Source organism: Paramormyrops kingsleyae, chromosome 21 (assembly GCF_048594095.1).
Source record: "Paramormyrops kingsleyae isolate MSU_618 chromosome 21, PKINGS_0.4, whole genome shotgun sequence".
Taxonomy (NCBI): domain Eukaryota; kingdom Metazoa; phylum Chordata; class Actinopteri; order Osteoglossiformes; family Mormyridae; genus Paramormyrops; species Paramormyrops kingsleyae.
The window spans coordinates 16,930,042-16,942,047 of record NC_132817.1 but is presented as its reverse complement, the minus strand read 5'-3'; the positions used below and the strand labels follow the sequence as shown (position 1 = coordinate 16,942,047).

The window sequence follows — 12,006 nt, the reverse complement described above, 5'->3', positions numbered from 1 at the left end:
ACTTCTCAGTTTTTAAATAAACAGCATGCTGACTTTGATAATTATGACAAACGACTTTGCTGCAAGGGTTTTGCGTGAGGTATCAAATACTACACACCCGGGGAGCGTGCAGCCATAATCCAGGCCGCCGTATAGGCTACCATAATATAGCCTATGTTTATGAATTATTTTTTACTGGAGAATAGATGTGTGTCGTTCTAAGACAGTGGGCCTGATGTCCTATGAAGCACATTAAATGCATGTACATACAAAGAAATTAAAGCAGGCGACACAATATTTGATACCGTAAAGCCTGACAGTGTTTGATTTTAAAAGGAAAATCTGCCCAAGCATATGAATTTTAAGCTAAAGTAAACTAAACTTGAGACGTGCAAAAAAGTTTCCAGTGGTTTAACTGGCGCTAAAGAATCGCACAGTCTGAATTTTTTCACCTGTTGCATTAGCTACAAGGAGCAATATTTCCATCCATGTCAAAATCACCAAATACAATGATGATAAGCAAACTGTAGTTTTTTTGCGGGAGCTGCTAAAGTGGTCTTTGAATTCACAAAGTTTAGGCCTTCAGCGAAATGGCACGTTCCGGATATACATGAATTTTTTTTCTAGAGGAAGCCCGCTACCACAAATCACTAAAAGCTATTTAATTCAACGAATTTGATTTATATTTGTCGTTAAAGTATCGAAATCCTAGCATTGTTTTAGTATTAGGCATTTGTAGGTTATTGATGATCTTATTCGAACACTCCATGAATTCTCGACGTAATTCTAGCCTATAGGCCTACTTTAAGAAATAATTCCTCTTTAACTGAATACAGAAATATGGCGAGATTATTCATAAGAATTAATGACAATCTATTACCACAGTGCGCTATAAGACCCACAGTTTATCGAACGGATTCCGCTATTACAAGTAGATCGACTGCTTGTGTAAATAATTAATTGAACCACTGCTCCTTGACCCTATGAAAGTCCAGTAGGGACGCATTTGTGGTAATAATACTTTGCAATGAGCCCTCGTCAAATATTCATTTAGCGGTTAATGTGAGCTTTTCTCCCCAGAGACCCCATGTAATAGAAGCTTCCCGGCTTTGGCAAGGGACCGTGCTAATCTACGTCTGCGGTTCGGCAAAATATTTTAACACCCGTCAGATTTGAAGCGCTGTTCAATTCTCCAGGGATGCCCATCTTAAACACTACTCGGTTCTTAAATACACACGGCCGTTGACATTAAAAAGTACCCCTATCAAATACATTAACGCAATCTGACTACATTTATTGCATTTTAAAATTAAAAACAGAGGTACGAAAAACAGTAAAAATGTCAAGGAATACATTAACCAACAAAATACGTTAGCGCGCCCAAAAGGTTTTTGCACACTTTGTGACACATTATAGAAAGGTACAAATCAACTTTACATGCAACGGGGTAACAAACTTAAATAAAACATTGTAAATGTTGTTAACGTGTTTATTTAACCTTTTCTTGATATTCTGGCTTCATATAAAATTAAGGCTTGGCTTTCTGATAAGTGTTTTACATTAAATATCTTCAAGAAGTTTCAGTTTGAGGGAAAACATCAGTCATTAATATCCACATTTTCCCGGAGATATTCGCATATGCAGACATCATTCTAAAAATTCTAGCTGACATTTTAAACAGCAACCTGTTCAGTACGTAAAAGAATTACTCTTCATTAGCGGCACAATCAATATTTTTATTTTTAAAAATATTACAGGTTTTTAAATATTGCATCGGTTCCAAAACTGAAACGCGTTTATCACTGATTCTGAACTTACATGAGGTTAAGTGGAAAAATGTGCTTTCATCTATAGACTTTATACGTCCCGGTAAATAAATATATCCGTATTTCTTAAAGACTAACACATTTATGAAATGCTACTTCAACAGCCACTGGTAAAAAAAAGATCTTCGAGCTATAAGCAGCAGTGGAACTTAATTGGAGTTACCGATGACAAGGAAAAGCAAGTGATTACCTGCGAAAATTAACAAAGAAAAAACGTAAGTGACACTATATAGCACCTTACAATGTGTAATATTTTAAGTGGATCCTTCTTTCAAAAACTAGGACGAGAAATTGACTGCTCGTAACACACGGTGGTTTTTAAAGATCCGAACTTCAGAAAATAACACACAATCATTATTAAGGCCGCAAAATTAATAACAGGGAAAAAAAAATCTCCGTGCAACGGTTCAATTTCAAACAAGTATCGTGCCGTGCTTGTTTTCAAGAAACAGCTCGTCTTTCGCACACTACATGAATGCCAATTGAAATGGTTCACGTTACAACCAAAAGGGGTGGTTTCAAAACCAGCACTAACATTTCAGAAGTTTAGATACCAACACAACCAGCAGATTAATGCCACGGTCGGGCCTAAATATATGTCACGTTAAGTGTATTTTATGTTTAAGCAATTTTTAAATTCCCATGTAGGTATCTATAAATTATTCTATTCGTTTTAGTACTTCAGCAACGTTACTAGCGAATTGACTACAGCAAATAATTACAATCAAAACTCAAACAATATACGTGTATCCAAATTTCAAAAATTTATTATTTTCAAACTCTGCATATTGAAAAAAACTGAACCGTAACTGTTATAAAGATGATATTAGTTCAAATATATATGTACATGGAGTGTGAGCGACTGTCCTAAACAGTGCCAATTTTTAAAATACAACTACAGAACTTAAAATTGAAAAATAAAACTAAATATCACAATAAATTTACAGAAATATTACAAACCATGAGAAATAAAGAACACAAACTTATAATATAAGAAATGAAAAACAGGGGACGAAAATATAAATTAACAATCCGTGTAACTGTCTGTCCTTTCATATATGCAAAAATTAAAACTGTTTAGTTTGCCATAAACCGTTAAGGATACACTTTTTACCTGATTCTTTAAACTTTTTTTCCCTTTGTAAGTTTTGCGATATTCAAACCAAACTGAACTCAAACAAACGTTCTGCGATTTCCACATTTGAAATGCAACAACTTTTTTTTTTTCATCTACGAACATTAGGCATTTTCATTTGCTATATGTCTGATAAATACTGTACAAAAGTTGCTCGGAATAATAAAACATTTAATCGATAGACATTTAGCGTTCCACTAGAACATTTCCTGGAAAATAAAAAAAGAAAAAAGTTTGTGTTCTTTCCTTGAGTTCTGTACAGCTTTCCCCAACCCAAAATGTTCTGTACAAAAATAGTCCAGTTTCTGTAATAAACTTTAGCCTACATATGCGACAATGGGAGCGTGCCATTGATTGCTGTACCGGGTACTGGTGCGGTCTGGTAATGCTGGGGCATGTGCAGTCTGCTCTGGGCCGTTTGTTCTGGCACTTCAGCCCCCGGTAAGTACATACTGATCATGTCCCGAAGGTCTCCGGTCTGACAAGGAGGAGCCCTCGAGTGAGTGGTAGATGTGACCACCGGTGGGCTCGAACTGGACTCTGACTTGACCACAGAACCCATGGAACCAAGCGTCATTCCCGGGGTACTCTGCTGGGAGTAGGACATGCTATACGTGGGCGATCCGTTCATGTACGTCTGCGAGCTGGTCATTGAGTTGTACTGCAGCGCGCTCATATCATAGCGATGCATGGGTTGCATTTGCGCCGTGTTGTGAGCGTTCAACCCGGGGTGCTGCGGGTAGCCAAGCTGTTCCTGCATCATACCATAGCCGCCGTTGGTCCAGCCATTCATATGCGCATAGCTGTCCATCCTCTGATTGACCCCAGCACCCAAGCCAGCCCCCACACCTACACCGGCGCTCATAGCATTACCTCCCGGGGCAAGAATCCCACCTGGTAGGGTGTATTTGTCCTTCTTCATCAGTGTCTTGGTTTTTCGCCTGGGCCGGTATTTGTAATCCGGGTGCTCCTTCATGTGGAGGGCACGGAGGCGCTTCGCTTCGTCGATGAACGGCCGCTTCTCGCTCTCAGATAAAAGTTTCCACTCTGCCCCGAGTCTCTTGCTAATTTCCGAATTGTGCATTTTGGGATTCTCCTGTGCCATTTTTCTTCGCTGCCCTCGTGACCAAACCATAAAAGCATTCATGGGTCTTTTGACTCGGTCCGGACTGTTTTTCTGGTTGTTTCCAGAGGAATTAGAATTACCCGTACCCCCGGAATTTGTCTGAGGGGCGGGGGGCTTAAGATCGGTTTCCATCATGCTGTACATTCACGCGAATTCTGTGCAACCTGCTTCACCAGAGAAAGAAAGTCCAAACCGTGGCTCGTTCGGCGTTGTTACCTTAATTTTCAGTAACTTTTCTGAAATGGCGAAGAGTTTTTCCCTTCTCAGAGCCGGTCCTGTTGTGTCCACTAACTTCTCGCTTGGTGTTTTGGAATCAACAAACTACTTTTCCCTTTTCAGAGGAGTCTTGACAACTCCAGATACTTTTTGAACAAGTTAATAGACAACCATTCATGTGATGAGGGCTGTCAGGGAATAAATGGGTTTTACTTGACCAATCACAGAGCGACTGCTCCCTCGGTAAGGATTGTGCCTTTTATTAGCATAAAGGGGCGGGGTTACTCGCGGTCAGCGGCAGCACCGCGAGGCAGACGCAGTTTTAAAGTCAGCCAATGCAGTCACATATTTATTCCCTCATATTTATTGATGTAGCAAGTGTTAAACTAACGAAATTTTAAAGCGCTGGGACGCTGCAGAATTGGTTCTCGCTCAAACCATATAAAATACATGCGTTTTAAAGTTCCACTTCGGAGCTCGAATACAGCGCATACTTTTCTCGCCGTGATGTAAAGGAAAGGCGTTTGGAGAAGGAACTGCAACTGTCTGTTTAATATCTATACATATCTTCAAAAATACCTAAAGTTTTACACGGACAAGTTTTGGTATGCTCAATGTCGGTTTCTTATACGCAAATTATTTACATAAACGTTATATTTTTAATGAAAAGGTTTGATTTATACTATAACTTTTGTTATGTATGTTTGTTATTTCAGTTAGTTAAACTTTTAAAATAATAAATGGAACTATTTATCAAGAAGAAACAACGAATTTTGCTCCTGTGTCTAATAAAGAACGTAAAATGTGAAAGCGCCGGTAATTCATCTTTATTGCGTTATTCACGATTAATTCGTGAACATTACATTTTAAAACTCAGTAGTAATTATCTTCATGCAACTTGAACTGGTGGGTTCCACTGGAACTGATTATGCAGATAACATTAGCCCCACAAATCTCACTAGTTAGGAAAATATAGGGTAGCTTTCTCATTTTGAAATAGTTAATAAAGTTAAAAAAAAGGCCTGTATAAATTAAGACAAGACGCATGACAGAAGCCCTGACAGAAACGTCCTTCATAACACTGAATAAAAGATCATGTTGTGCTTTCTACATTGTATACAGTCTTGGTTAGGCCTACCTAAATGAAAGAGAATGCAAGTAAAAAAGGCGGTTAACTGTCAAGGACTTTCTCAGTCAGTCTTTGGACTGAGAGAACATGATTTAAATAGTCTAATAGAACTAACAAACAATTTACTTCGGCTAACTTCAAAACGTACAAAATTAAGGGATTTCTGAACCATTCCTGCTCCACAAAAATGACAATCCAAGAGTTCTCAAATTGTGTATCAAGTCTGCACTGTACTGAACTTAGATGTGTCAGCGGTACCACTCGGACGGACTACACAGTTTAAAGAGCTATAGAGCTACAGAGAATAGACTCCGGCTGGTACTGTAACACTGTTATGAACAAATAGCGCCGTCTACTGGTTAACTATTGTTGACGAAAATAATTTTTATCTTAACTGGGAAGAAACAGAAATCCGCAACGATACACTAGACAATTATAATCTTCCCATAAAAAATAAGTAGCCTATATATTCATCGGATTTCGAGGTTTTATAAATAGTTCAGTTCTCATTTGGTATGGTTTATGTATTTATTTTATTTTAAATACACACTAATTGCGATTATGTAAAGAACATTAGGTTTTAAACAGGCTTTGTGATATAAAATGACATGTATAACATTTACAGAAGAATCGTAAATTTACCAATTTGCGCTAAACAGATGCAGTCATCGGATTAATAGCAATGTCACTGTAAGATGTTTTTAATAGACAATAATTTTCTAATATGATAGATTGTCTCGGATATTTAACTGGAACATAAAAAATGTTGTTGTGCTGTTTCTATAATTTACCATGTAAGATATTCCAATATATATGCAGTAAAACGTAAGCGAACCTTATTCTAAGAATTTCGCTTTACAACGGAAAAATATTTTATTCGGCAATTTCAAGATAACAAATTTTGTCTTTAAATACATAAAAAACGGTATAATGCTATTAAAAACACACATCAGTCACGCGCAATGGGCGCACTCGCGCGTATTTTTGATTCATTTTATTGCATTTAATTTAAAATTATGTATCAAGATTACGTTTACAATTTCAGTATAATTCAACGAGAAATAGCCAAATATCGGATTATCATGATGCTTGTTAAATCGCTTTTCTTTCCACATCTGCATTTGAGTGCTTTCCCTTCCACTCCTTAATCTTCTTATGGAAATGTAGAGGAGCCGTGGGGATCCTTCAGACCCTCGAAGAATGTTCTTGTTAACTGGATTTTTTTTCTCGTATTGCCAAGCAGAATACATTTTGACGACCAATGGTGTTTAAAGAAACAGTGTTTAATCACCAACAGCCACGACAGACGTACATGATTAATGCTCTCATTATATGTAAGAAATCTTAATGTAAAATTAAATATCTCAAACATGACATGGCGTTTTGCCGCAGATATTCTAATAGGTGCTGAGTTGCACTTTTAATTTTTTTTTTTTTGTAGATTTTGTATTTGTGTATACAACGTAAGCATTCAAGGCGCTTGTATAATAAATTATTTATATTGAAAAACATTTCCCCGGGAACATTACAGACATCACAGAGTATTCTGTTACTCATATTCTTATAAAAATTGCATGTTTAACTTTTTGCAAGTTGGAAGATAATTCCTCTGCAATCTGTTGAACTATAAACGCTAAATTAAAACGCTGACAGTGAAATATAAAAGACACCTAGCGAGTTTGTATATGAAATTTCCTCCTGTAATCACCGTTTTCGGGGGAGTTTGTTTTCAAATACCAGCAGTTTCATACTTTGAAAACCAAGGGCCTGTACACTTGAATTCGCCCACTAGGGGCCGAACAGGTGACAATCAGGAAACGCCAGGTGCAGGTCATTAAGGAAAATTAAAAAAAATTAGTTTGAAACAATTTGGGGAGTACCAACCCAAAATACATTCACATACACCATAAATAGTATCAAATAAATTACTATGGGATTGTTATATAATCAATATAATTACTACAAAGCATACTACGGATTAATACTAATTGAATAATATGAACTTTATAATTTATATGATTGCATAATAGCAATCCCATAAATATGCTTTCGTGCATGCGCGAACGTAATTAAATACTTATTTTTATAGTCGTCTGCCAATAGATTAACATTGCCGTTTGTTAAATGCAGCGAGTCACGTGCATTTATGAAGATGAAATATTGTTTATTACAACTTAACAACTTTCAAAGGTATCGAACCAGTAATCTATGGTTTTAGTTGCTTGTTAATTAACCTAATGTCAGTTATCCCATTTCACAATTATCCCTCCTATTAATCACATTTTCTTTGGAAGCCGCTCAAAAATGTTTGTCCATAAAGTTAAGTGCTTGTGAGGCATTATACCACCATTATTATCACACAATTAAAACCAAAAAACAGCATATGAAAACTGCAAATACAAAAGCAAATTGCAAACATATTGGCAGAGCAGAAATAAGTTTATTGAAGCAAGCGCCACGTCGCACACGCGAGCGCTCGAGCACAACATTGTGCGCATGGCATTTGCAAATCCTCAGATTATAATAAAAGTAAAGTTGACGCTACGACCTACTAAGTTATTAACCTAGGTGGGTAACACAGCTTGTACACCGCATAACCTCTAGGTATAAAATGAATGCAATTACGTTCATTTACCGTGTGGGGACGTTAAGTTACCCTATATTTTAAATATGTAGCAATGCGGACCGGTGACTTAGGAATTTTTTAAAAACTCAGTTCTGCATAATAATTTATATAGCTACAATTCGATTTGCTGCATTTGAGTCTTATGCCATATTGAAAAATACCGCAACACATAACTTGTATAGTTTTGGTATAGGCTACGTTTTTTAAATCGTCACAGGATATTTGCTTATCTGTAATTTGCACTAGATGCGCTAAACGTCGCCGTTGTAGGACAATGACAACACAGAAAACTAATGAATCTCATTCTCCAGCCCACGCAAACTTCGACCTGCTTGAAGTATATGGAGACGCAAAGCAAAGACGGGCTGGCGGTCCCATGCCTAGTTACTAGCCCGCATGTATACTTACGTCCCTGATAGGATACGGTCTCCATCATATGTTGATTGACAAGAAAATTTTCTGAATCTATCCAACTTTTGCCAGGCACCACCCGCCATGGCTCTATTCCCCGTCGGTCAAGACTGTAGTATTCTTCGTTAGCATTAAAATTTCCGCCTTCGAAAGAGTGCAGCAACTTCGCTAATGTGCAATAATACAGGCGCTCTTCGATCTACATTTCTCGGTCTAGCCTAGGAACAGGAGAATCCGTTTGTGGCAACAGAATCAGTAAAGAGAAGGATCTGAGGAATGCATCCACAAAAACCAAAAGTCAGTTACCAAGTCCGCTTTATACCCTCGCCATAGATTACAAGAAGAAAACGCTTTATATTTTTCCGCGGGCTTTCAACGACAATTTGAAGCCATTGTTTCTTGTACAGATGGTTCTTTTTAATACAACGACACTACTCTTTGTGAATACTAGCCACAATAAAAAATCTAAAGGGGTCTTCTGAATAACCATTTTGTTCCCTCTTGTGTAAGGCTAACAAAAGCTTCCGTGAGGTAATAGGTTCTGTTTATTAAAGCCGCAGAATGGGGATTTTCCTTTTCATTTTTTCACAAAATAGGCCACGAATTATAATAATTATTATAATTATTATTATAGTAAATATATAGGCGCACCATTACGTATAGCATATATAAATAAAAGTAATTGTGCTTGTCGTTCGCAGTCATATGTGCACTTTGACATCCGGCCATTTATATATAAAGCAATAGGTAATCAATGAACAGTCACAATACCACAGTAGGGATCATGTAACCCAAACCGAGTACACTGCGTGCCTGTTCTGAACACTTAGCCAATGAACTTTTTCCTGCCATAGACTGCAGGTAAATAATACAGCCAATGATCTCAGGAATAAGGCGTGAAATGCGTCGATAGAGACCTGTTGCTCTGCATTCTCTGTACTTCGACTTGTTAAAATCGATTTAATTGATAATCTTTACTGTCGATTTTAAAGGTTATAGAAAGAAAAGGAGGTAATTATGCGGACTTTTCCATTTCATTACTCCGATATGCAAAACACGGGGAAGGTTATTTTGAGGGGAATAATCGAGAAAGACGTCGGTTCTCAAGGTGATAGTCTTGATAGGTCGCTTTTAATCAGGAAAAATGTATTTCCCATTACATGATTTTTATCGACAGGTTTAATTTGTTGTTGGAATATGTCTTTATATGTCGCAAAACCAATTTTCTTTTACTGTAAATAAAAGAAAAAAGATAATAGATTTTCCGTTATATTTTTCCAGCTGAACACTGGGAATGTGTAAAAATGAAAAATGTATGTAATGCTGTGAAAATTTGGAAATGTATGTAGGTTATAAAGGTGTATTCGAATATGCACCCAAAATAATTATTACTTATAAAACATTGATGTGGAGGTTGACACTGTTTTAGAGCCGGACCAATGATAAAAATGGAACAGTTTTGTGTAGGTATAACATTAGGCCTAATTGGTAGTAATATTAAATAGTCATCTGTTTTTGATGGGTTGATTTCCAGGTTGCACATTAGGCACAATGAAGCAAGATCACATTGCCATTTGGACAGGGAATAACAGGGGATAGATAGCGGTACTGAGGGCGTGTAAAGATTCAGGAACATGTCTAGATGAGCAGGTCTCAGCTGCGTTTGACTGAAAGGTGCCTGGCGGGTAAAGCTCATGGAGTCGCGACACTGTGCTGCCGCGTGACCCCGGCACCCGCCGGGGCGCCGCAAAGGCGAGGGGGGGAAGTCCCGCGCGGCAAAACAGATTATGTCCTTCATAATCATTTACCGAAGAGCCCATAACAGTATTTTTATAATGAAAATTTACCCGAAGAACTGGCACCGAGTGATGTTTTTTATTATTGCATTTACTGTTGTTTTTATGAACGCAATACGATTATATCGCATAATCCACAATACGCCCACTGCCACAGCATGGACTGTGTTTGTCATCAAATCAAACACGCAATAGCCTCGTCATAATTACCGGATTGAGTCCTCTTAAATAAAAGCATTGCCCACACAGCCATGACATGGACGGGACAGGCTGTTGTCCTTACTAAACAGTCATTCCTGCCGCAAGATGTAAGTGGGTTTTGTTTACTGCCCTATTTGAATTAAAATAAGGCTCTGCTTCTGTTGACTGCACTTCATTATCCATGAGACTATAATAACCGCACCAGATAATCCCACCGTTTCCCCGGCCAGACCCTTTGTTTGGGATTACCGACAGCTCAGGCTGTGAAAAAGAGTAACGAGATGTGGCTCTCATCCACCGTAATTAAGTGCGGAGACTCGTTTAGGGGCTTGCCAAGGAAGGAGCGTCATGTGAGACGTCTTCTGTGCATGGCCATCATGGGGAGATCCTGCACTGCTCAGATTACAGTGGAACCAGCTCTGTCCAGGTCACATGACCGTGACATAGGGCGCTGGCGCCTGTGGACCCCCCCCCCCCCCCCCGGGGGCGTTTAGCAGCGGCTCAGAAATCAAGGAGACTTCTAGGCCTCAGGAACATATCAAGCTACAAGAAGCAGGATCAGATATATACTCGTATCCTTCAGGAAAAACACCAGCTACTGCAAAGTGACATTAGGGGTTCCAACGTTCCTGAACGTGACGAAAAGCAAACGCACGTTATGTGCAATTGGCAAACGACGGTAAAATTAGGTAATAAAGCAACGTTAAACAATGTATTTCTAGGACAGCTTTTAAGCAAGTAAAAAATGTTACCCACTTGCTGCTTACAGTAAAAGACATGGCTTATGTTTATAGTACATCATATGGACTAAGGTTTTATATTTAAAAAAGTAAATAAACATTTCTGTAGGATTACATCAATATTGGATACATTGTTGCCCCCCATATGGGTAATTTAGCTGCCTGAAAATTAAGGGTGATGTGTTGCCCACCCTCCCCTCTCCCTTAATGCACACCTCTGAATATGCAGCCCCCCCCCCCCCCCAGCTGGCAAACTCTGCCTGTGTCATGGCACCATCAGCGCTGTAAATGTCCACTGACTGTTTCAGCGGTGGCTGAACATACCCGCCGCTGCCACTCCACTGGGGAGAGAAATGGAACTGGCATAGAACAGTGGATCCTGCTTGGCCTACAGCCGCAGACAGGGGGCGCTGTGGGGAAATTGGGACGGCACATCCTCCCGACCCGGCATGGACACGTGAGTAACGAGTTGACAACTTATTTCTGTTGTTCAGAGGATAATCTTCGAATTTCGATACTCAGCCAGGAAAGGGGCCTAGCAGGGGGGGGGGGGGGGTGGAGAGTCGGGCACAAATCACCTGGCTCCAGCTGTCCAAGGAGAGCAAAGGCGCGCTCAGACTTCAAGGGCCCCCTTTTCTCCAGCTGAACGGAATGCCAAGAACTCCGGGGACGGATGCCGCTGAAAAAACACGGACCCCCTCCCCTCCCCACCGCAAACACTTGACGCCCGGCAACCCGCAGCAAGTGCGTGCAACAGTTTGCCACATCTGCCGGTGCTCGTGTCCCTCCCGTGGGCCGCTGCCAGAGAATCCTCAGCTGAC

The 12,006-nt window shown here is 39.2% G+C and overlaps 1 protein-coding gene and 1 long non-coding RNA gene across 2 annotated transcripts in view; both read right to left on the bottom strand.

The window, feature by feature from the left end:
• The window catches only part of LOC111854675 (uncharacterized), a 35,344-nt gene that overhangs the window by 14,114 nt on the left and 9,224 nt on the right, over positions 1-12,006 (bottom strand). The window lies entirely within an intron of this gene.
• On the bottom strand, positions 2,547-8,426 carry LOC111854674 (transcription factor Sox-2-like). The gene has a single exon (XM_023832907.2). It carries the CDS (start codon positions 4,208-4,210, stop codon positions 3,263-3,265), a length of 948 nt encoding a protein of 315 aa, XP_023688675.1. The 5' UTR covers positions 4,211-8,426; the 3' UTR covers positions 2,547-3,262.

Bases quoted from the DNA above. Each gene is read 5' to 3' on its own strand.
- LOC111854674 (XM_023832907.2), bottom strand. From the start codon at position 4,210: ATGTACAGCATGATGGAAACCGATCTTAAGCCCCCCGCCCCTCAGACA.